This window comes from Gadus macrocephalus, chromosome 1, assembly GCF_031168955.1.
Source record: "Gadus macrocephalus chromosome 1, ASM3116895v1".
In the NCBI taxonomy this organism is placed as follows: Eukaryota; Metazoa; Chordata; class Actinopteri; order Gadiformes; family Gadidae; genus Gadus; species Gadus macrocephalus.
The window spans coordinates 96,499-122,130 of record NC_082382.1 but is presented as its reverse complement, the minus strand read 5'-3'; the positions used below and the strand labels follow the sequence as shown (position 1 = coordinate 122,130).

At 45.9% G+C, this 25,632-nt stretch overlaps 2 protein-coding genes across 2 annotated transcripts; one reads left to right on the top strand and one right to left on the bottom strand.

Annotated features, from left to right (window-relative positions):
• Window positions 1-2,768: 2,768 nt before the first annotated feature.
• Window positions 2,769-10,059, top strand: p4htmb (prolyl 4-hydroxylase, transmembrane b). Its single transcript, XM_060060920.1, has 9 exons — window positions 2,769-4,041; window positions 4,157-4,238; window positions 4,741-4,931; window positions 5,145-5,241; window positions 6,644-6,806; window positions 7,887-8,072; window positions 8,500-8,590; window positions 8,799-8,922; window positions 9,291-10,059. Exons 1-9 carry the CDS (start codon window positions 3,721-3,723, stop codon window positions 9,503-9,505), a joined length of 1,470 nt encoding a protein of 489 aa, XP_059916903.1. The 5' UTR covers window positions 2,769-3,720; the 3' UTR covers window positions 9,506-10,059.
• On the bottom strand, window positions 9,640-25,565 carry slc26a6l (solute carrier family 26 member 6, like). Its single transcript, XM_060060895.1, has 19 exons — window positions 24,664-25,565; window positions 24,178-24,317; window positions 23,918-24,028; window positions 21,479-21,657; window positions 21,233-21,397; window positions 20,862-21,014; window positions 20,459-20,541; window positions 20,209-20,356; window positions 20,004-20,117; window positions 19,577-19,654; window positions 19,015-19,110; window positions 18,806-18,912; window positions 18,450-18,519; window positions 12,322-12,414; window positions 12,140-12,250; window positions 11,612-12,025; window positions 11,280-11,334; window positions 10,432-10,577; window positions 9,640-10,318 (listed from the first exon to the last, which is right to left on the bottom strand). The coding sequence occupies exons 1-19, from the start codon at window positions 24,801-24,803 to the stop codon at window positions 10,292-10,294; spliced, it is 2,430 nt and encodes an 809-aa protein (XP_059916878.1). The 5' UTR covers window positions 24,804-25,565; the 3' UTR covers window positions 9,640-10,291.
• Between the last annotated feature and the right edge of the window lie 67 nt (window positions 25,566-25,632).

The window sequence follows — 25,632 nt, the reverse complement described above, 5'->3', positions numbered from 1 at the left end:
ATTTGGTAACTTTCCACATTTTAGTTAAAAATAAGACATAATAATGTTGAGTTTTCCTTTGAAAAGTGGAAATTTGGGGTTAACTTAAAGGAACAATTCTTAATTGTTGGTTCTGGATAAAAAATTTCTCTCATTTTGAGTCTTAGCGACCAAAGCGGCCAACAATCTTTGACATTGGTCCAGTATTTAGCAAACGTTGAAGCGGAAATTTGTGGAACTGGCTGCAAGATAATCCTTTGGGCAAGCTCACCCCGTAGGACCTCTAGGCCCTATTAGTGCTTGTTTTGCCACTGAGATGCTCCGATTTGTATTATAAGTGTCTGACAATATTATCGAAAGAATCCCTACGGAGGAATAAAACTCTTGCTTATGTTGATAACTGCTTCGATTTCAACGGCCACTTTTATTTATTTGAGTATACGGTTGAAGAAGCTGAAGAGTTGAGATGAGGAGAGAGGGAGAGAGGGATAGGCATCAGGCAGAGGAGGTTGAACCCCCAGAGACTGGTGCTGTCCCTGTGGGTGCTGTGACCCTCTGCCCACAGAGGATGAAGTGTTGGGGTGTTGGGGAGCATGGGACTGTGTTCCCAATTATTTGGTATAATTCCATCTCTCCTCATCGCCACGCCTCGCTCATCCAGCCCAAGAAGATTCCCCGCATACACCTTGACCCCGCACATCAACCCAGCAAAGTTAGAAGTTGTAAAGGCGTTCACATCGAACATTGATTAGTTACCCATTTATAGCATGTCTTGTTATTTCCTCGAGAACAGTGTTGCTATGTGCAAACATCTTTTCATTTAATTGTTTCCATTATTTTTGTGTGTATTTATAGGGCTATTGCACCCATAGGCTTTTAATAGCTGTTCAATGAAAATCAATAAATGCATGCTGTAGGCGTGTTGCCTACGCTCTGTGGCCTAGCTCTACAGACTCTAGGTTTGTGTTGAGAGAAAGGCTGACTTAGATGGAGCTCCTATATGGAGGGCCTAACAGTAAGCTTGGTGTCTGTCTGTTATCCTCCTCTACCAGTGGCGCTTTTAGGCATGGGTGAACCCGGCAGCCGCCCGGGGCGCCGTATTCGTGGGGGGCGCCAAATTATGCGGGAGGACGCCACGAGCAGTCAAAACAAAAAAATCATCCACGCCGCTAAGTGATACCTCTTTCCCGGGGCGTAACTGGACATATAACCTCCACTGTCCTCTATGTCGGCCCCTGGAGAAACTACAGGTCAAGTACATGTCACCTTTAAAAATGCAATAAAACAGGTATAGGTGTATGGGATTGATGCTATTTAAAAAAAAAAAAAAATGATATTACAAATGTCTGATGACAATTAGGGCATTTAGCAGACGGTATAATCCAAATCGACTTACATCGGTTAATACACACATTGACACACCGACGGCAGAGTCAACCATTCAAGGCGACAGCCAGCTCGACAGGAGCAGTTAGTGTTGAGTGACTTGCTCAGGGACACATTAACACACAGCTAGGAGGAGCAGCGGATCGAACTCGCAACCTTTTGGTTACAAGACAACTGCTCTACCTCCTGAGCTAAGCCGAACCTTGATTAACACATCTATATCAATATATTTTTCCTTTACTACAAAACAGAATCACCAGGATCATGAGCGTTACTCTGATTGGTTGGAGTTTTTTAAACAATGTAGAGCTGCAGCCATATTTGTAAATAAATTAATGTCCAGCCAAGGCCAGACTCATACATAATGCGAAACATTAACGTGACTATCATGATGGATGGATCACAAGGATAAAAGACTTCACACCCAAGGTCATGAAACAACTCAAGCAGAGGCTGGGCATCTCTGAAATCTCCCCTCACTGTAGCCCTAGCGATAGTTATGGATTAGGAAGCAGGTCAGCAGCCCTCAGCACTCCTCAGCCCTCCTCCTACGTCAGCAGCCTCCTCAGCCCTCCTCCTACGTCAGCAGCCTCCTCAGCCCTCCTCCTACGTCAGCAGCCTCCTCAGCCCTCCTCCTATGTCACCAGCCTCCTCAGCCCTCCTCCTACGTCAGCAGCCCCCTAAGCCCTCCTCCTACGTCAGCAGCCCCCTAAGCCCTCCTCCTACGTCAGCAGCCTCCTCAGTTGGACCTCAGTTCCTCCGTCAGCTGAGAGTTTAGGATAATGTATATTAACATTATATTTAATTTACAGAAGATCTGAAGTTGTAGCTGCATTATATAGACCTGTTTCTCAGAGGATGATTCGCCATGACCAGAGGAAATAAGCACTTCCCCTCAGGTGTTGATGGGATGAGGAGCTCTGTCTCAATCTCCTCCTAACACAATTATTATTATATGATGAAAGGACAGAATACATCTTTGAAGTGTGACCAATGGACCTGCAACAGAGGCTTAAATTAGCAGATAATAGATTGGAGGATGGATTGCTTTTTTATTGATACCAGTGTGTACATATTTACAGTTACATTTTAGTTAATAAAAAACGGTACAAACATAAAAATAAGGCACTGTTATTTAATCACGACAAGTCCTACATAAAACTGGGCCTAAAATAAAGACCTTTTGAATATTTATGATTCATTACTTATTCCAAGTGAATTAAGGTCAGTTTACTTCCCATTTGAAATGGGTTTCAATTTCAAGTGGCATGTAACATGACTCTTCAGGACGCTGTGGGGATGTGTGAGAAGGATGACCAGGGAATACTGTGTGTGTGCATGTGTGAACACGTGTGCTTGCATGTGCATGCGTTCATGCATGGATGAGCATGTAATCTTCTGCATGCATGCACATGTGTGCGTTCATTCATGGGCGTGTTGACAGTTTAATAATAGATCCATGGTTGAATTTGCATAATGTTGAGGATGAGGGCGTACAGTAAAGACGAGAAACATCAGAGTTTCTTAAACTCTTATTATATATAAATAATTATGATTCTAAATGTGAGGTTGGCTTATGACATTGATTAGGGTTACATTGAATACTTTCAATGTCATTTTATGCAAATGCTGATCCTGTGCAGTTAAGATTTCTTCGTCTCTCCTTTTAACCTACTTCATATACCCATTATGTGCAATGGAATAGGCTGCTTATAGCTCCTAAATAATGTCCTAGAGTAGTCTAAATAAAGATGTCTGAGACATGGTGCAATTAACTCCTAAAATCACCAGAGGGCAGCATTTCGCACAAAGCAGCCAGCTGGATACATGACATGTATCGTGGGTGCTATGCGCGACTGAGGGAAAACATGCACGCTGTGTAGTGGAGCACTCCAGACCACAGCTGTGGAAGGTGTTGTTTTTACGAGCTCTTTTAAACGTGCAAGAAGCGTGTGATGCGATGAAGCAGCGATTCCATCGTTTGAGTAAGGAGCTATCTGGTGTTTCAGGCTGTGCGTGTCAGCCTGGTGGCTCGGTACGCACTGCGCATTGCTGCTGCTGACTCAACCACTGCTGCGTTGTAAACAAGCCCGTCTTCTGGAGGAACGATGACGGTACAGACGGGATCATACCCGACCTCACAGCATTAAACATCCTGTGGGATACCGGGTTGATCACCCTCGGCGTGGACTCGACCCTTACGAGTGGACTGAACTCCACTGAGCGAATCCGCATCTGAAAGTACGCTGAAAGTCCAATGGGCGTGAGGTGCGTTGGTCTGTTGGACCTGCTGCTGCTGACGGCCACGATGACCCACGGAAGTTGCCTGCATACTTTGGTTTGAACCCCGAGAACATGAGCGACCCCGGGGAGAGTCCAGGCGGCCCCGCTAGGGGAGTCCTGCAGAGGAGCACCATGGGCGGTCGCTCCTACTTTGTGTTTGTGCTGGTGTTCTTTCACATGTGCATCATGAATGGCATAGCGCAACTCTACGAGAATCACAATAACGGTGGAGAAGAACCCGACCCCCGGAGCCACCAGGGGGCACCAGACAGCCTCCAGCAGCCGCCTCTCGGACCCAAGAAGCCGCCTCTCGGACCCCAGAAGCCGGCTCTCGGACCCCGAGAGCCAGAGACTGTGCGGGAGTTTTTTCTTCCACGAATAGATGGGGTTAAGGTCTGCGATCCCTGCATGCTTTTAATACACTGATAATCATCTAGGTTATGATGTTATTCATATCTGCCCAGCCTTTTCTCAATGATAATGAACAGGTGTTCTTTACCGCTTCCAGGTAGGACACGTGCAGAAGCTGTCTCTCGTGCCTGATAAAGTGCACGAGATGCGGACACTGAGTTTGAAACCGCTTCTGTTTGGTGAGGAACACTTAAGAGCACGAGGTCCATTCACATTTAGTCACATCTAGTCCACAAGAGTCAACATATAGTCTAATGCAATTCAGAGTAATTTAAGTATATTATAACTGTGTGTGTGTGTGTGTGTGTGTGTGTCTGTGTGTGTTTTCTGCTATACAAATGCAATCGTGTAGATTGCCACTAGCTGGATCCAACACATCATACAATGTATCAATCAACGTGTTGCCTGCGATCTCTTTGTTTGACTTTCTCTAATAAATCAAAACAACAATAATGAACTATACCGCAAGCTCTCTCTCTCTCTCTCTCTCTCCCTCCCTCCCTCCCTCTCTCTCTCTCTCTCTCTCTCTCTCTCTCTCTCTCTCTCTCTCTCTCTCTCTCTCTCTCTCTCTCTCTCTCTCTCTCTCTCTCCCTCTCCCTCTCCCTCCCTCCCTCCCTCTCTGAGTCGGCCTGTGTGTGTGTGTGTGTGTGTGTGTGTGTGTGTGTGTGTGTGTGTGTGCAGAGATCCCGGGGTTCCTGTCGGATGCTGAGTGTGGTGTGGTGATGCAGCTGGCCCAGCTGAAGGGGCTGGTGGAAAGTCAGCTGATGGTGCAGGAGGGCCAGGAGGAGCTGGCCGAGGAGCTGGACCTCAGCCCGGACGAGATCTTCAGCCTACTGGACATCAGCCAGGACGGACAGCTGCAGCTCAGCGAGGTGGGGTCTGCTCTAAGGGGGTCTGTGGGGCTCAGCGAGGTGGGCGTCTGCTCTAAGGGGGTCTGTGAGGCTGCAGCTCGATGCCTCGTTTATCTGTGAGGCGTGCTTCGAAAAATTGTTCATGTTTTCTTGTTTGTTTTCCTTTTTGTTTGAAATGGACCTCATGACCACTGACCTCTGACCTCTGGACCTCCTGACCTCCGACTGGCTCAGATTCTGACCCATTCCCGGGTGAGGGAGGGCATCTGGCTCACACCAGAGAGTCTGAGAGAGATCTACGCCGGGATCCACGCTGACAAGGACCACAATGGTAAGACATCCACCTGAGAGTTTAACCTGACACGACCAGCCCCCACCTGAGAGCTTAACCTGACACCAGCCCCCACCTGAGAGCTTAACCTGACACCAGCCCCCACCTGAGAGCTTAACCTGACACCAGCCCCCACCTGAGAGCTTAACATGACACCAGCCCCCACCTGAGAGCTTAACCTGACACCAGCATCCACCTGAGAGTTTAACCTGACACCAGCCCCCACCTGAGAGCTTAACATGACACCAGCCCCCACCTGAGAGCTTAACCTGACACCAGCCCCCACCTGAGAGCTTAACCTGACACCAGCCCCCACCTGAGAGTTTAACCTGACACCAGCATCCACCTGAGAGCTCAGAATCAGAATTACTTTTATTACAATCTTAGTACATAAGAGTAAAATGATTATGCTTGGTTGGTACCTCAACACACACATAGCAGCAACAATACAATATAAAGTAAGAAGATACATTTAGTTAAAAATAAGTAAAAATAAGTAAGAAAAATAAGTAACAGAAATGTAAAGTGACTGAGTGGTAGTGGTACCAGCCAAAGTTGATTGCATTGCAAAATACAGGGCAGTGCAAAAATGTTGCAATTACAGTAAACAAATTCAGTAAATATGTATTTTATAGTCTCTCTTGTGGTATTGTGCGTGGGGTCGGTTTGTGGTTAGTGGACCCTCCAGGAGCCTGACTGTTTGGGGGGAAAAGATGTTCCTCATTGTACATGCTCATGCTTCGGTAGCGTTTCCCAGACGGCAGCAGCTCAAACAGTTTGTGGTTGTGGTGGCTGGGGTCCTTGGTGATTCTGAGCGCCTTCTTGACCCACCGGACCTCCTGCGTGTTCTGGATGGAGGGAAGCTCACGTCCGCTGACCCTCTCAGCTGTCCACACTACCCTTTGGATGCAGCATTGAGCAGTGCAGTTCCCGCGTTGATGCATCCGGTCAAGATGCTCTCCGTTGTGCCTCTGAAGGGGGCCCCAAGATCTTGGACCCCAAGCCAAACCTTTCAGCCGACTAAGGTGATAAAGGCATCGCTCTGCTTCTTTCACCACCTGGTTGGTGGGCTCCTCCCAGGTGAGGTCTCTGGTGATGTGGACCCCCAGGTACTTAATGCTGTCTGCCCTCTCCACAGCAGAACCATTGATGGAGATGGGGTGTTGGGTCTGTCTCCTCCTCCTGAAGTCCACCACCTGCTCTTTGGTTTTTGTCCTAGCTGTACTGAACCAGGCGGTCGACCTCGCTCCTGTAGGCCGTCTTGTCTCCATCAGTGCTCAGGCCGATCACGGTCGTCGTGTCATCGGAAAAATACTTACAATCTTGGTAATTAACAGAAGATGGACACACAGCGCTGCTGATTGAACCTGTGTGTTGTCCCTTGGTGGTGTTGTCTGTGAAGGCCTCCTGAGCCTGGAGGAGTTCAGGCAGCTGAGCAGTGACGCCTTCCAGCGCTTCCTGCTGCAGCGAGGGGTGGAGAGCAGCCAACTGGTGAGGAACAGCCACCACACCTGGCTGGAGCAGGGCCCGGGGGCCCACCCCGTCCTCCAGAGCGTCAAGCAGAGGTAGGGACCCCCCACCCCGTCCTCCAGAGCGTCAAGCAGAGGTAGGGACGCCCCACCCCGTCCTCCAGAGCGTCAAGCAGAGGTAGGGACCCCCCCCCCCCCCACCCCGTCCTCCTTAGCGTCAAGCAGAGGTAGGGACGCCCCACCCCGTCCTCCAGAGCGTCAAGCAGAGGTAGGGACCCCCCCCCCCCCCCCCCCCCACCCCGTCCTCCAGAGCGTCAAGCAGAGGTAGGGACCCCCGTCCTCCAGAGCGTCAAGCAGAGGTAGGGACACCCATCACCCCCCCCCCCCCATATATATATCTATATAGATATAGATATGATTATGTAAAAGGATATTCAACAAATGTCTGAAGGATAGTTTCTATTCACTTGACATGTTGATTAGATAATACAATTCAGTTAATAGTCAACGAGGATTCAATAACTGGAGTATGACTTTAATCTAGGGTAAAATGGTGTAGTAGAGAATGGCTGTTCACAGATGAGGAGGATAATGATAAGTGGCTGTGCATTCTTTAATACATTCATGTTTCAGAGACGTTGGCTTTTCAAGTTGTTTCTCTGTTCGATAAATAAAAGTTGGCTATCATTCTTTTAGAGTAAGTTGGTATCTGAAACCAAACTGCACGATACAACTTCACACCTTTATGCTATCAAAAGCAACCTATAGTCCCGCACCCCAGTGCAAGTAAACATCGGCTTGTCGCGCTGACTGCTATCTAGATTAAAGAATACTTGTTACAGGTAGCGATAATCATAGGTCTGTAGATGTAGTTCACCACTATGGATGCGGTCAGAACTGTGTTTGAGAAGCATATACATGCTGTAACTTCCTCATGTCCTCCAACATGCACATCGGCCTTGGTGACTATAACAAAGCTCCTGATTGTGATTGGTTGAACTGATTTGACAAACAGTTATCGCGTGGTAAATGTTCAGTCACACTCACACTCCAGGATGTATAATTCTTTTAGTGAATCCAGATGAACCATCGCTTTCAATGCAAGGACCCGGGCAGCTTTTGTGGTGAATGTGCGTCCGTAATTCAGCTGATAACATAGGGGGCCTGGTGTGACAGGGTGGTCCGCCTGACCCAGCTCCCAGACCCCCTGGTGGACCTGAGCGAGCCGCTGCAGGTGGTCCGCTACCAGCAGGGGGGGCACTACCATGCCCACCACGACAGCGGCCCGGTGTACCCCGAGACAGCCTGCACGCACACCAGACCCGCCGCCAACGCCTCCAGCCCCTTCGAGACCTCCTGCAGGTGAGCCGTCGGGAACGGCTTCAAGTGTTGAGTCACCAGTGTTTCAGATGGAAGTCCAACTCTATCAGATTAAAACAAATGTGTTTTGGTCTGAGAATTATTGGAAGGTTTGGGGGGGGGGGGAGGCAACTTTGAGATGTATTTTAGGCTGTCGCTATGTATGAGCATTAGAATGATTGTTGATTGGATGGTGCTTTATCCCTACACTGTAGCATTACTAAAGCTGTCTGACAAGCTTAGCTTTCTCTACACCGCAGTCCAGACAGAGCTCCACATGTCCACACACACCTCGCCATCGGTGTGCCTACATTATAAATGTGTCTGGATCATTTAGTGTGAGTGTAGATTGTCGTTGATGTGGTAGACTGCTCAGTGTTTTGTTCATGGTGCACTCACACAGATGTTGAAATGTGTGTTGCACACCCAGGTACATCACGGTCCTCTTCTACCTGAACTCAGTGGAGGGCGGCGGGGAGACCGCCTTCCCTGTGGCTGACAACGGCACCTATGAAGAAATGGTGTGTTTGTTTGTGTGTGTGTCTGTGTGGCCGATATAAAGCATGCTGACTTGTCTGAACTCATTCTGTTACTCGTTGAGTAAATCATGGGTCCAGCATCTAGTCGACCATGTCCTTATAATTGATTGTTTGCTGTGACACACTGTGTTTGTGTGTGTGTGCATCTGTTTGTCGTGTGTGTTTGTGTATGGGTGTGTGTGTTCTACAGTCTCTGATCCAGAACGATGTGGATCTTCTGGACACCAGGAGGAACTGTGAGAGGAGCAACCTGAGGGTGAAGCCCACCAGAGGAACGGCTGTGTTCTGGTACAACTACCTCTCTGACGGCAAAGGTACAGAGTTCACCCTGCTCATGTTAACCAGGGTCTCAATCAATACAGTATTTAATAAGGTTAGGGTGAACTCCAATCCCCTAACCATATTCAATTATATATAAATGAATAACTTGGTTATCAGGAACACATTTAGTTACCATACCACCCTTAGTAAATTATTACTAGACCATAAGTTAATTGTTAGATCATGCTTATCCCTCCATTAACTAATGTAGATTGATAGGTAATTATTGTTCTCTTGTTGTAAAGTGTGACCAATACTTGTTGAATAATATGTGCGAGGCTGTTTCAAAACAATGTATTACAGTTTAAAGTATCAATAGAATGAGATGTTGTGGTCAAGGTGGGGATGATATGTGCTGCAGGCTGGGTGGGAGAGCAGGACCAGTACTCTCTACACGGAGGCTGTGTGGTGACGCGGGGAACCAAGTGGGTCGCCAACAAGTGGATCAACATCGACCCCGACTACCAGCGGCAGGTCCGCTACCAGCAGCTGGTCTCACAGAGCGCCCAGGACGACGAGGACCAGGAGGGCCTGGTGGCCAGCCGGGACATGCATGACGCTCATCAAGACCTGTAGCACAGCCCCAGACCACAACATCCCGAAACCAAAAACCCAACTTTACCAAATGTTGCTATCCTACGTGCACAACTTCCTGAGTCCAACCTTCCCCTGTTTTCAGAGAGGAAAGTTCAGGGACTGAGACAGTGGGCTTATGCAAATGTTTACCCAGATGTGTTTTATTGGAGACGTGTGTAGATGTTCAATATCATTTCATCCAATCTCTTCTCAACCACTTTAAGGAAAATAATAAATGATGCAGTCATGTTGCCTGAATGAAATCCACAGATTTATATATGTTAGAAAGTAGTTTAAAAGGTCAATACAGATCCTGTAAAATCCTCAACTTTACATCTCTCACTCAGTAATGCCCAGTTTGCATGATTGTAGTACAATGCATGTCTGTGCAATAACCTTCTTATGTATGGTTTGACTTGTTTGATAACAGCAATACTGTGTAGCAACATCGCAAAAATGTCGAACTTCAACAATCTCTGTGTCAGATTTTTATTCCGAAATGCACAGTTTATCACTTTTCCTTGTATAATTAAAGTACGAGATTAAAAAATAAATACTGTTGCCACTATTTTCATTATTTACAGAGAATGAACGTTTTTAGATTTACCTTCTCTTCCAATATAGCCACACAATCTACAGTAGTACTGGGCATTTCATTTTGTACCCCACATATGAATAGTTGCAGTTTAGAACAAAATCATGACTCTGAATCCTACAGAAATGGCCTTCCTTTCTGCTGATTGCGGAGATTCCGGGATGTGGTTCATCTTCAGAGGCCTGTAGATACTAAAGTGCAGTGCTGCGCTGAATCTCCTGCAAAAAAAGTGATTGTCCATTGAATGATTCGAAAGTATCGCATATTTAAGGTCATCAGAGCCACTGGGTGATATGGAGATCTGTGTGAGGAGGAAGGCAGAGTGACCTACATCGTATTCCTCATAGCTGGGCATGGTGGCGGCTCCACGGTGGTTCTGGCAGTAGAGCACAGCGTCGTGAACGGACACGAAGAGGTGTCTCTTGGTCACGGACTCCGTGAAGAAACCCCCCACCTCCAGATGCTCCACCACTTTGGCTTCATAATGGAGGATAACAAGGACAAGATTAACTCATAAACACAATGATCGACAGTAAATAAAACATTACAGTTTTGACAATGGTTCAAATTAATATAATGGTGAATAAGAGTTCTGTTATAATGGACATCGATTCAAGGTGCTGAAGGTTTGATTGAAGAGCTCTAGTAAGAGCTTATTTGAGTGCAATCTTTTAGCGTCTGACTCTGTCTGAGCCGATTCAGCTTGTAGAGCACTCATCATTTCATTGCATCAATGCAGCAGTTGTCCATAGCGGAGAAAGGGAGGGAGCAGACAGTCGTTCCTTCCATTGTTTAGTTTCAAGGGAACGTCCATCGCACATTATGGCTTCAGCACCCAGAAGCTGTTGGTAGCGAGTGGAGCAGGCGAAAGCTTGAACGGATTGGATTTATGCGATAGTGAGTTGGGACAGTTGGTATGAGTTTAAGAAGAAATGCTTGTATTTTATTGTGTCTCAGATAACGAACTGAAAACTATTATGCAAGGTAATTTGAGAGATTACTTTATGGGCTCTTGGCTTATGTGATTATTCATTACATTTATAGACTGAATGGTTAGTTGTAAAAAAGGATAGATTTGTTGAGAAATAAAATAACCATTGGTTGCAGCATTACCAATGCATTTAATCAGTTCCTGAGACACATGTAATGATCAATCGCTAATTGAGATTGCTATGGTACCTTGACACCCAGCCATGTAGACATCCACAGAGATCTCATCGAAATCTCGGAAAATCTGCCAAAACAAAAGTTTAATTTACATTTTGGGCATTTGCGCTTTTATCCAAAGCGACTTCCAACCATTCATACACACATTCACGCACACCCTGGCTAGTGGGAGAATCTAGGGTTAGGGTTTCTTGCTCAGGGACACCTCGACATTGAACTAGCAACCTTCCGGTTACAAGTCAACATACTGTAACTCCTAAGAGTTGAGTTATCAGCCTCAAGCTTTGTCTCCCTCTCAGCGTTGTCCCTCTTTAATCATTCAAACAGGAGAGTGAGGAACTCACGCTCCTCAGAGTCTTGATGGCGACCGTGTCGATGAAGTTGGCCGTGCTGAGGTCCAGGATGATGGAGTGGACGTCCCAGGTCCACTTCCCCAGCGAGCCGAGGGAGACCCGCTCCAGGTCCCGGCTCAGGGTGTCCTCGCTGCTGGAGCCCTCGTCCTGAAGCTCTGAGACGGAGCCCAGGCTGGCGCAGTCCGGGGCCCCGCCCTTCAGGTACTCCCAGCGACCCTGCTCGTCTGCGTGGCGCGCGCTGTCGGGGATCACGAACACGGTCCCGTTGCCCCCGCCGTTCTCGCCCGGTGCTGCCCCTTCATTGCTGGACGGATCGTTCCAGCGGCTGACCGCCTCCTCCTCCTCCTCCTCCACAGACAGCACCGTCTCAGGCGCGGCCGCTTGCATGGCGCTCTGTGCTCGCTTCTGCCCAGGAGAGAATGCAGCCCTTAGACCCCTTTGATCCTAGTGTCATAACACTGTTATGATAGTACTTATAATACTGGTGTTACAGTGCCGGTCTGTTGTGATCAGCAGTACCTCTCTCTTGGCCTGCCTCTGGGCCCGTCTCTCAGCCCTCCTCTCTCGACGTCTCTGCTTGGCCTCCTCTCTTCTCTTATAGATGATCATCTTGCTGATGTCCAGGCCACTCTGAACACATGATGTAAGTGGTTACTCAGCCTATCTGATAAGTTCATTCTGATGTGATCGAGAGTGTTCACCTTTTCCTTCAGGGCCTCGAGGTAAAGGTCAGCATTGGCGAAGTACACGGTGGAAGAGGAACGGAAAATTGTGATTCCCGGGATTTCCCTCACCTGCAAAATAAACATATACCAGCTTCAACAGCTTTCAGAGGGAGTCAGTGTCTCTCTATCACCGTCTCTCTCTGTCATTAACCTTACATGTCTACATGTTACATCACAAACACATACATCTAAACACTAACACAGTCTACGTACAGAGAAGGGGCTTCAAAGACAACAGTCTCTGTTCACCCATGAAGAAGGCCAAGGCAGAAACAGAGGCCAAGGCAGAAAGAGAGGCAGCAGAGAGAGGTCATATTTCCCGAAGCTCCGATAGGCATTGGAGAAAACTACTTAATTCATCGTTCAGATCTACTTTATTTTATTTTATTTCATGATCATAATACTTAACAATAAATAGTTTGTTTCCGTCGTCCTCCATCGCTCGATTCAACAATACATTTTGGCACTTTTTATGACTCCCGGATCAGACCGCAGCAAAAGCCTTGGACTTTCCTATCGCCAACATGCCTCTGTACTCGGATATCTCAGGCACGGAGACTGGGAAATGCACAGACTGCACCAAACTGCGACAGACAGTGGCTTTATTTGAAACGAGACTAGCAGCATTAGAAAAATGCAAAGGACTCCTCCAGGATACAGTTCCGATGGGTGAGTTTGCTGAGCTAACTCAGACAAATACACAACAAGATGATCAAAGCTACATTGTATCCTTCCCGAAGCTGGACAAGAGAGAGACAGTTCCAGCTGTCTCTCACTGGCACAGAGTCGGCGCTAGGACAAAACAACATACCACACTGTATCAACTGTATCAACAAGTTCACTCAACGCCAAATGCTCGCAGAAATCCAATGAGTGTGCAGCTTTTAATACTGATAAAATTGAAGCAGCAGACGCGCCATCAATATCTCCACTTTAAACAAAAATGTCGGACTACCACCCTGTTGAGGCAAAAGTAGCGTGGCAAGGATAGCATGCTTTAATGTTATACACTCTCAAACTCTTGTGGAAACTGTGACACAACTAAAGCCATCCACCTGATGCCTTGATATTTTACCTACCAACCTCTTTAAGAATGTTTTCGACTGCCTAGCAGTAGACATATTGCAGATAGTTACCAACCCTCTCCAGTCAGGTAATTTCCCAAAAGCTTTGAAAACTGCAGTTATTAAACCCCTTTTAAAAAAGCGGAGCCCAGATGCCTCTTTTATTAACAACTACAGACCAATATCAAATCTACCCTTCATAAGTAAAATCATTGAGAAAGTTGTCCTCAAGCAACTTAATCACTTCCTGGCATCAACTGGTTGCTATGACACCTTCCAATCAGGATTTTCGACCCCTGCACAGCACTGAGACCGCCCTTATTAAAGTTGTAAACGACATCCGTCTTAACACAGACTCATTGGCAAATCCTCAATACTAATGCTACTTGACCTCAGTGCTGCATTCGACACTGTAGACCATACAATACTTCTGGACAGGTTATAAAACTGGGTGGGGCTTTCAGGCACAGTCTTAAATTGGTTCAGGTCCTACCTACAAAATAGGAACTACTTTGTTTCCATTGGCGACTTTGTATCAGAATCAACCGACATGACATGTGGAGTCCCAAAAGGTTCGATCTTAAGACCCTCTTTATTCAACATCTACATGCTCCCACTAGGGCCAATCATGCAATATAACAATATTGACAATCATTGCTATGCTGATGACATGCAAATCTATGTATCGCTATCACCAAATGACTATCGGCCCATAGATCTGCTGTGCCAGTGCATTGAGCAAGTGAAAGAATGGATGTGCCGTAATTTCCTTCAACTAAATGAGGACAAAACAGAGATAATTGTATTTGGTTCTAAAACGGAAAGGCTTAAAGTAACCCAACACCTTCCCTCTCTTTTCCTGAAAACCTCAATCAAAGCCAGAAATCTAGGGGTTATCATGGATTCAGATTCACATTTCGACAGTCACATCAAATCAGTTACAAAATCTGCATATCATCACCTTAAAAATGTAAGACTTAGAGGGCTCATGTCCACCGAAGACTTACAAAAACTTGTACATGCCTTTATCACTAGTAAGCTTGATACTGCAATGGTCTCCTTACAGGTCTCCCAAAACAAACTCTGAGGAAGCTTCAGCTTGTTCAGAATGCTGCTGCTAGAGTTCTAACAAAGACCAACAAATTTAATTAAAACGTTACATTGGCTTCCTGTAGGTCAGAGAATTGATTTTAAAATCATGTTGCTAACCTATAAATCCCTACATGGTTTAGGCCCAAAATATTTAGCTGATATGCTTCCACTACAGAAGCCTTCTAGACCACTTCTGAGACCAATCTGTTAATTATCCCCAGAGTAAACACAAAACATGGGAAAGCAGGATTTAGTTACTATGCAACAAATAGCAGGAATACACTCCCTGAGGATTTAAGACTTGCCCCAACTCTGAGCACCTTTAAAAGAAGACTCAAGACTTTTATGTTTGCTTTAGCTTTCTGCTAAATCTTAAATACATTGCACTTTCTAAAAAGCTTTTTTAACTTTGCCTTTATTTTCTATTTTAATACTAAAATGCCTTTTTAACTTTCGATTTTACTCATTTCTTTGCATATGTTTTCTTTTACTTATCTATTATTTTATTTTATTGTATGACAATGTTTATATGTGAAGCACTTTGAGTCTGCCTTGTGCATGAAAAGTGCTAGATAAATAAAGTCGTCTTGCCTTTCCTTGCCTATAGTGGCGCACGTCCTAACTTAGCATCAAAGCCCTTCACGAGGGCGGGGTGTAAAAGAGGCGCTGACTGCGGTGGCTGAAACGCTATTCAAGGACCATAAATGTAAGACAGTAAGGAATTCTGCTATTGCCGATGGAGCGGGACATGGACAGGTGCAGGTGGCTGAAAAACAGATCCTATTGAAAATCTGGTGTCTGTAACAACTATCAGGGTGTCACTCAGGATTTTATATCCCTCTGCAAAGCGGACCCAGACTTTCCTATCAACAATCATTGTATCGTTCATCAACAGGCTATATATGCTCAAAGGTTTTGGATTTGATCATGTCATGACACATGTTGTAAAAGGTCCCATGACATGCTATTTTATGTATTCTTTAATATAGGTATTAGTGGGCAACTAACACAGTATTCAAAGACTTTCCCGAAATTCAGCCGTGGTGCAGAGTTACAGCCACTCCGAGCCAGTCGCACATTGAGCTTCCCCCAAATGCGCTGTTTTGGTGTCTGTAGCTATAATGCAAATGAGGAGCGAGGCGGGTCAAGGAGGAGGGTGGGGGTGTGGCCCTGAGCAGCTTGCAGCCACGGTACCATGCGCTCTGTTTACAGTGGATTTATCGCAATGGCGAGGCGCACAGCCTTTAGCCGTGTTCTGTAAATATTCTAGAACACACGGGAGTCCTGGAGCTCTATATCTAAATATTATCATATAGCCTACATAGATATCTATATCATATAATATATATTATCACGGCCAAAAGCTGTGTGAGCCGATATTATGAATCTCAAACGACCGCGTTGGGTTCTCCGACGTTCCTGGTTCTTCAACGTCCTCATCAATGTGAAGTAGACTGAACCGCGACAAGGAGGAGAAAGGGATCGTCGCCGGGCAGCGCTTAGGCACCTCCGCCTCCGGCGGTGGTCCCTCAGCGGGTCTCAAGCGGGAGACATTCGCCGCCAACAATCCCTTTCTCCTCCATGTCGTGGTTCATGTTCTTGAGGGAGTCAAAGCCAAAGTTCCTTCCCCCCAATTCATTCTCAACCTTGGCTGAGATAACCCCCAATACGAGTCTCGTTGTAGAAATACCAGAGACGAGAGTCCGACGTGTTATGCGCCATAACACCAAAAACAGAACGGTTATCCAAATAACAAGGAAGTGTACAACACTTGCTTTACAGTCTTGGATCTCTATATCGAAATAATATCATATAATACATATAAATCTATATCATTTAATACATATTATCACGGCCAAAAGCTGTGTGCGCCTCCAGACGATATTATGAATCACAAACGACTTTGTCGGGTTCTGCGACGTCTCTGGTTCTTCCACTTTCACATCAACCTGAAGTCGACTGAACCGCGCGCTGCCTGCTGCCGGCTGCCCGCTGCCGGCTGCCCGCTGCCGGCTGCCCGCTGCCGGGCGATGGTGCCTCGTGGCAACCGGCGGCATGTCGCAGTTCATGTACTTCAGCGAGTCAAAGCCAAAGTTCCTTTCCCCCAATTCCTTCTCAACCATCGCTCAGATAACCCCCACAACAGTCTCGTTGTGGAAATACAAGACACGTCAAAGAACCGACAAGAAACACTTGCGTTACAGTGTGTGTATTCACACACACACACACACACACACACAGACATGTGGCGCTCGCACGGTCGAGTCTCATTGGCGGGCCAACGTCTCTGGGCGGGCCAGGCAGAGTAAGGGGAGGTGCTGAGATTCTTGGTGACGTCATAAATACAGACATTGCAAATCAGCGCACTTGAGCCTCCGTTTTTTCAAAGGCGAGCAGAACAGCGAGTGCTCGTTTTACACCAAACGCAAGTTTTAGCCATTGGGGGACCATAGGCAGGCTAGGGGAACTCATATTTATGTTAGAAAACCTCATAAAGCGAGATTTTCATGTCATGGGACCTTTAAGATTATCAACTCCATTCGAGCAAAGGCCAAGCAACACACAAGCTTCAAGCTGTTCCTGGAGGACTATTCTTCCGACTACGGGGATCTCCTTCTCCACAATGAAATCAGATGGCTGAGTGCTTTCTTTCTTTGCTGATTGGAATCAAGGCTTTCATTGTCTCAATGGTGGAGAATACCACCCTGTGGTCTGATGCTGAGTGGCTACTTGAGCTTGTGTTCCTGACAAATGTAACTGAGAAACTAAATCCCTTGGACCTACAGTAACAAGGTAGAGATAAGAAAAAAGTATGATATGATGCCGTACAGTGCTGTTAAGGCGTTCAAAGCCAAGTCAATTTACATTCAACAAGTGAAAAACGAAAGGTTTCAGTACTTCCTCCAAATCTCAAAGATGTTGGAAAGCCATGCAGCCAACGTTTTAAATGCACACAAGTATTGTGACTTACTGTCCAAGCTTGGGCGTGAGTTTGCAGACAGATTCAGTGACTTTGAGAAACTTGAGCCCTGTGTGACATTTGAGGCAAACCCCTTCATGACGTTGGACTTAGGTGAGATCTAAAGCCAGATGGCTGAACTGTTCTGTGTCATCCTGTGGGGATGGAGATGATCCAAAACAATGTCCAGCTTAAATCTCAACAGCCTTTTCTAGAACCTAGTAGTCGCTCTGAAAATGTCTGCTTTGTTTGGGTCAACATGCCTTTTGGAAGCAGCTTTTCCTGACATGAATGTCATGAAATCTAAGCTCAGACAAATTACGCCATGAGTGTGACCCTGAGTGGAGACGCTCCAGTGTACACCTCTATTATTGACTCCATGCAGTGCCAGTCCTCTCACTGACTATATACTATAGAGTCCAGACCATGAAGTGAAGGAAATTGAAGATCTTATGTTAAGTAGTTATGTTATGTTAAGATGATGTTATCTCATGCCATGTCACTTTGTAAATGTTCACACAAAAGAAGCTTATTCAACTGGTTTGGGTTGAGATCAGCTATGTGAATACATGTTCCTAACAATTTAAAACATGAGCAACTCTCAGCCACCTTCCTTTTGTCAAATTAGCTCTCAGAGAACAGGTTGGAGAGTCCTGACCTAAAGAAGAACACTTCAGCCCTCTGTGAGTCTCAGGATGGAGAGTCCTGACCTAAAGAAGAACACTTTAGCCCTCTGTGAGTCTCAGGTTGGATAGTCCTGACCTAGAGAGGAACACTTTACCCCTCTGTGAATCTTATGTTGGAGAGTCCTGACCTAGAGAAGAACACTTTACCCCTCTGTGAGTCTCAGGTTGGAGAGTCCTGACCTAAAGAAGAACACTTTAGCCCTCTGTGAGTCTCAGGTTGGAGATTCCTGACCTAAAGAAGAACACTTTAGCCCTCTGTGAGTCTCAGGTTGGAGAGTCCTGACCTAGAGAAGAACACTTTACCCCTCTGTGAGTCTCGATGTCCTCGTAGAGATCAGTGCCTGGAATCTGTCCCAGAACCGAATAAGTTGGCCTGATGGGAAACAAGGTGATCTTTTAGAACAGTTCACCATTCATTCAACATTCATTCTCATTTGATTACGTAGTATTGTGGATTCAAGCTTAGAGTATTACAGAGAGAGTGCTAGATCATCTAGGACGGGTGCTTATTTGGTGTATGTTGGGAAATGTTATGGTTGTATTAGGAAGAGGAAATAATTGGTTGGTTCTAAGCACAATATCATTTGGAGTGCCTTGGATCAAACCAACGTTTCAAACAGAGGCTACGTTAGCAGATCCAGCTACATCTGCTGACTCACAGCTGGGTCCTGAAGATGACGGTGAGCAGAGCAAAGACGATGGACGCTGCCAGACCGAGGTCCAGGTTGAAGAGCAGTGTGGCTACCCATGTGACCAACCACACGGCCTGGAGCGGGGCAACAAGAAACCAATGGAGTGGATCAGATACCTGACTCATGGGACTCATTCACTGTGACTGGATGTTTCAATGATTAACTCATCCATGCACCAGGTCGATTTTGTTGCTCCTCCACAGCTGAGGAATATCCGAGTACTGCTTGAACATCCCCTTCAAATTGACAAAGACGATCGCCGCAAGTACAGCCTTCAAAATGAAATGAAATCAAACTTTATTAATGCTAAATAGGTATGTCTTAAGTTTATTTTAAAAGGTGTGTTCACAGATTGTGAAGTCCTTTGCTCCAGTACTCTGGCAGGCTGATCCAGAGGCGACAAGAGACACTAAAGGCCACCTCCCGTAGCTCTCTGTCCTCACCCAGGGAACAACTAAGAGGCCAGTGCCAGAGGACCCGAATGATCTAGAGGGAGCATGTCTGACGAGTTTTCAGGCGCTAATCCATCCGAGTGTTTTGAACACCAATAAGAGGATTTAAAAATCTGTTCCAGAACTGACTGGCAACCAATTAAGAGACTTTAGGACAGTTGAGATTTGTGAAGCAAAACAGGAAAGAACACAAGAAAGTTTATGTCATTCTGATTTTAAGGCACCACCACTGGTGGCCTTCTCTGTGGTGATGAATGCACTCTGAGATGAGCCAGAGGTTCCCCACCTTGGGCAGCTCCTGGAACAGTGGTCCCAGCTTCAGTATGGTGACCAGAACAATCACGGCTGAGACGATACCAGCCATCTGAAAGGACATGTGATGCATGAATAATGCGTAATGCATCTGGGTTTCTCTGCATCTTTTTTAAGTTATGGTGTATGTTCAGGTTTGGAGGCCTTGCTCAGTCCTACACATGGCCACATAATGCAGTTTCCATGAGATCACTAACTAGCTGAGATTAATCCCTGAATGGGGGATTTAAGATTGGTCTTTGTCTATAGTTTCCCCAACACTTTCAGCATGATAAGTGTCCTCATAATGTGTGAATGGGTCCTCTATGTTAAACCTCACTCCTGAACCCTTAAGAGCGCCATCCTTAAACACCCACAAATATGAGCATGTCTCCTCTGACCCAGCGCTGGCTGCCCCTCACCTGGGTCTTCCCTCCAGTGCTCTCCTGGATGAGGCTGCGGGACATGGAGGAGCACACCGAGTAGCACTGGAAGAAGCCTCCCACCGCGTTGCTCAAACCCAGCGCCACCAGCTCCTGGAGTGGACACAGAGTGAGAGAATTAAGTACTGCGACATGTGACTGTGTGCTACGCATCATGAGTAATGTAGTTGCGATTGAAGATCACCTGGTTGCTGTCCACCTTGTAGCCGTGTTTTAGTGCAAATGTTTTCCCCAGTGAGATGGAGATGGCGTATCCCACGATGGCCAGGGCAAACGCATCGCCCACGACCTCTCCGAACACATGGACATTAGGCAGGCTGGGTGGACTCAGACTGGGAGGCGTTCAGAGAAAATTATGACTTATGCATCATGTTGCTATGCAAGAATTCAAACCGTCAGATCCAACCAACAACGAGAAAAATGTAGATTCTTACCCACTTGGAATTTCCCCTACAACTGAGATTGTGAGGTTGCTGCTCAATTGGGTATAAGAGGATATCAATGTCGCTGCTACTATCTAATCACAGAAAAAAGTTAAATTCATACGTTTACTCAAACAGCCACTAATACATTAGTCCAACAAAAACAAACATTTACCACGAAATCCAATGATTAAACTCCAATGGTTTGAGCCGTAGTCAAGTGAGAGACACTGGTAGACATAATCATTAGCTACAATATGATCGTTTTGCTGTGTTTTGCACAAATAAACATGCTGCCCTAATGCCAGTACTCAGCATTTCCAAACGTGTGCTTCCATTGCACCAAAGAAACCAAGAACCATTAACATAGTGTGAGGAAGTAATGGACTTAACCATTTAAATCCACTCCACTGACCGTAATGAGTTCCACTGGGATGGGCACTGGGAGCTTCGGTGACAGAAAGGAGTTGAGCTCCTTAGCAGAGATAAGAAAGGTCATGGACACTGCACTGACCACCAGGGTGGGAAGGTGGGTCTTGGTAAGCAAGGAGCAGACATCCACCAAGGTCTGAGAATTGCAAAGAGAGTGGATGGCTGATCACACATGAGCTCAAATCCATAAAAAATTATATGCACGCAATAATGACCGAGAGCTGCAGAAAATACAGGCTTGGTCAGAGTGAACAAATTGTGTTATGTGACATCATTAAGGGCATTTCAAAGAAGTTAAGTTATAAAATATAAATGCAGTCATTTAGTTCCCAGTAATAAGTCGACAACACTCACATACACCAGTGACAAAGGGCCACTGAAGCGCTTTGGAGAGACACCAAAGATATACTTTAACTGGGCCACCACTGCATGAGCGGCGGCCGCTGTGGTGTAGGCGCGCACCAATGGCTCAGACAGGTAGGTCCCCACGAACCCAAACCTCACCAGGCCCAGCACCACCTAGGAAGAAACAGTTCATGACAGCCAGCAGTCAGAGTGATAAGTACACCAGAATGACCTGTTCCATACAAGCATAGATACCTGGATGAGTCCTCCGAGGACAGTGGTGGCTGCAGCCACCTGTACCCGGTACAAGTCCCGGGCTTGTATGTCCACCTGGCCAGCAGTGAGGTTAGTCCCATTCGCTATGAGGAAGTTACTGTCTGGGGCTAATCTCTCTGTTACACCCCCCACCATGATGCTAAGCACGGCGAATGTACCTGGAAAACAGCACACCAGAACAAGGATTCAAGAGTTCCCATGTCACATAATTATTACATAATTATTAATTAATAAGAATAATTCAATGTCTAACCCCGTCCTGCTCCTGAATCACATGAATTCACTGTCTAACCCTGTCCCTTTAGATTAAAGCCTTTTTTAATGGCTCATCCACAACCCAATCAGGCATTGTGGCGCTTAAAGGGGACATATTATACCACCAGGTGTGAGTGTGATTAGCCCTTAAAGGGGACATATTATACCACCAGGTTTGAGTGTGATTAGCCCTTAAAGGGGACACATTATACCACCAGGTGTGAGTGTGATTAGACCTTACAAGCCGTTTCAAAGATCGTCCCCATCTGGCATCACTAGTGGGCGTGTCCACCTAGATCAGTGGTATAATATGTCCCCTTTAACGCAAACCTCTCCAGCCATGTGGGAGTCACTTCATGGCCCATTTGTGTCACGCCATACTGTGAAATTAAAACAGTCCTTCATGGCAGAGCTTGTTTCCCTTTTGTGACTGAGGGCCTTCATTCAATTGTTTTTTCACTTCATTAATAGTTGTAACGAAGTGGCATTTTTGTCCAGGTCTATACAGCCTGCAGGAAACAACACAGTAAGAACTTACAGGGCAAAGTATCTTAGATGCTCTTTTAGTGGTCCATCTTCACACCGTTTTAGTTTCATCAGACCCATGTCCATAACATCCGGCCTTGCTTAATGATGTAGCCTAGAGTAAATGCGGTTGTCACCACGATGGTCTTTTCCTTTTTCAAGTCCTTATGAATCTCCATCACATCTTTCCTTGACCTCATGATGTTTTCCATCAAGCTCATGGAAAAGAGGTGAGGAAAGGACAGAGGATGACTTTTTTTTTTACTAAACTTTTTTACTAAGCACAAAAAGAAAGGAAATTTGTGTTTGGTAGATGAATTCTCTGTGGTAACGATGCTTTTGGGCAATAAACCTTATACAGTTGGAAAGCCTGTTTAGTTCCCTTACAAATGGTACAAATGGTGCCCCATTTGTAAGGAACATGCATTTGTGGGATGAGCAGCAGTGCTGAGTATGTGGGTTGCGCGCCCATGCCATGACTGCCCTTCACCGTCAGGCCCGTTTGCCCTGGTGTCGGCAACACTTGCACTGGAACCTGAACATGTGGAGGAACGTTATGTTCAGTGATGAGTCCAGATTCTGCCTACGGCAGTTGGAACGTAGGGTCAAAGTGTGGAGAAGACGCGGAGAACGCTATGCTGATTGCTGCACCGATAGAATAACATCTTTTGGTGGAGGCAAAACAGTCTGGGACCGAATATCCTCCAAGATGACAACGCTCACCCCCACAGGGCGGGGTTTATCAGAGACTACCGCCAGAATGTGGGAGTGGAGAAGATTGAATGGCCTGCTAGCAGTCCTGACCTCAACCCCATCGAACAGCACGCTTGGGCGTGCTGTTCGTGCAAGAGTGACCAACACAACCCCGTTGGCTGACTTGCGACAACGGCTGATTGAAGAATGGGATGCCATCCCGCAGCAGTGTGCGACCAGGCTGGTGACCAACATGACGAGGAGGTTCCAGGCTGTTTGCCTGTGTATGGTTCTTCCATACGCTACTGAGGCTCGTGTTTGTGAAGTGAATCAATTGTTAAATTGCCAATATGTCTTGTTTCTTTCTTCTTCTTCAATCATCCAATCCACCAAACACCAAATGAGTTAACGGCAGAATAAGCTGTTTGGCATTGGCAGAGAAGATTTGGCAAATTTTTCATTGGCGCAACCCACATACTCAGCTCTGCTGCTCCTCCCAAAAGTGCACGTTCCTTACAAATGGGGCAGCATTTGAAAGGGAACTATACAGGCTTTCCAACGGTATACGATTTATGGCCAAAAAGCATTGTTACCACAGAGAAATAATCAACCAAACACAAATTTCCTTTTTTGCTAAGTTTATTTGACCACCGCCATGGCTCTTCTTCCGGGGCGTCTTCCGGTCCAATTATTCGTAACTCCTAACCCCCTCCCGTCGCCGCAAGTTAAACACATCACTCCCATTCAAGTTAATGTTTGGACTTGCCCCAACGCCTGATTCAGTGTGAATCTGCCCTACACACATTCCTTTGTACCCACTTATAGTTTTGTAGTAAAGTCTCTGCTAGTATTTTTTTCCAGATCCATTTCCCACTACCTCAGCCCTCTACCAGAGTGGCTCACTGCCATCAGGGTTACGCCTGGCCGATCAACATATCAACTTACCAATGGAAATGTGACGAGAGGTACCGAAGAAGAAGTAGACTAGTGCCGGGTAGAGGGACGTGTAGAGCCCAAAAACAGGAGGCAAAGAGGCCAAAAGCGAGTAGGCCATGCCTTTCAAAAGACAGCAAAGAACAACAATTACAAAGACCTCAATGTGAAATATATTTGAATGTACACATAAATGACCCATGGGATAACCATCGGTTTCTTTGATTGGCTCTTCTGCGACACTAAAATAAATAAAACCAGTTGCTGCATACCTTGTGGTAGGTGCATAATGCCCACACTGATGCCGGAGATCAGGTCTGGCATGCCATACTCCCAGATGGAATACCTCGGCAGCCAGTACAGCACAGGAAGGCTGTGCACTATGCGCTGCTTCAGTTTGGGAACTGTACATCTGGAAAAGAGGAGGCTTTTATAAATGGACAGGAGTGATCCATCCGTTATTTGAAAGTAATTTCAAACAATAAAAAACATTTTATAAATGCTATATCACTTTATTTACAATGCCCTGTAGACCTTTAACACTGTACTTTCCTCTGCTTTCAAATATGTTGAATTCATTAATATATAGAAGCCCATTCATCCAGGGGTCAATACATTTTTAGCATCATTTTTAACAATAGTGAGTGGTTAAAAAGTTATGTATCGCAGGTTTATTTCACCATTAGTAGATACTGTCAGTCAACCTTCACAATTAACTTATTTTTATACAACTTATCAACTTTCTATAGAGATCTTACCTTAGTGAATCTTTGAGGCGTTCAGTTAGCCTAGGGTGTGTATCAGAGTAGATCTTCCTCTGAGCGATCGCTTCCAGTCCCTCCTCGTCCAGCAAATCTCTCTCCACTCTGTATTTCCCAGACCTATATGTAGTGCCCATGGCTACTATTCTGCCCACAACTCTACAAATGGTTTAAAACTTTTTACTTTTCTGAACCTATCAATATTCAACCGACTTCAAGGTGCTAACACGTTTGATGAACTTCCCCAACCCGCCTCTGTCCTGGTGCTGATTCTAACATCCGCCACTGGTTCAGCAGCATCAGTGTCACCGTGCCAGCTTACATATATTTTAATATGTAATGGTTAACTAAGCAGGTCTGATGGGACATCATGGTTAGGAGGTGTTTAATGACTAAAAGCCTAATGGATGTTAGGTGAGGGAAAACTCTAATCTGATTCTGGTTTTAGGGAGGAGATCTGTGGACATCCGGGCCCCAGGTGACGTTAATTTAGCATTTTCCCTTAGACCTGCAGAACTGATCCTAATGAACCATGACTTAATCCATCAAACTAAATCACCAACATCCTGTCATCTATTACCAGGTTAAGAAAGCACTACCAGGCATGGAAAATATATTAGTACTTCAGCTTGAGACGTTTCAAAATGTCTTCTGTTCCTGGTGATAGATAGAACTGCTGATTTACTGGCCCTTTAAGAGAGTCCAGTCTGAAATCTGAGGCTGTCATTCCACAGCTTCTGGCATGTGACACGTGTCCAAGATGGAGCAGATTGTTACATTTATTGACTGTAATGTCACTGCCAAAACTCAGATAATGCTAATACACAGTTAACTATACATTTTCTGATGTTGTTTGTATACATAGATACATGAAAATAAAGTAAAATGTCAGGGCCATTAGCTGAGCCCTCTGACCCACTTGCTTTGAAAAATGATTCTATTTTTGGGTTTGTTCCTCATAGGGGC

What these genes read in the sequence shown, in the direction of transcription:
- p4htmb (XM_060060920.1), top strand. Translation starts at nt 3,721, where the DNA reads ATGAGCGACCCCGGGGAGAGTCCAGGCGGCCCCGCTAGGGGAGTCCTG. An exon ending in CACGAATAGATGGGGTTAAG is followed by an intron (nt 4,042 to 4,156) that starts GTCTGCGATCCC and finishes TACCGCTTCCAG; the next exon opens with GTAGGACACGTGCAGAAGCT. An exon ending in CGCTGACAAGGACCACAATG is followed by an intron (nt 5,242 to 6,643) that starts GTAAGACATCCA and finishes TTGTCTGTGAAG; the next exon opens with GCCTCCTGAGCCTGGAGGAG.
- slc26a6l (XM_060060895.1), bottom strand. Translation starts at nt 24,803, where the DNA reads ATGGGCACTACATATAGGTCTGGGAAATACAGAGTGGAGAGAGATTTG. An exon ending in CGCCTCAAAGATTCACTAAG is followed by an intron (nt 24,318 to 24,663) that starts GTAAGATCTCTA and finishes CCTCTTTTCCAG; the next exon opens with ATGTACAGTTCCCAAACTGA. An exon ending in CTCTCGTCACATTTCCATTG is followed by an intron (nt 21,658 to 23,917) that starts GTAAGTTGATAT and finishes GCTGTTTTCCAG; the next exon opens with GTACATTCGCCGTGCTTAGC.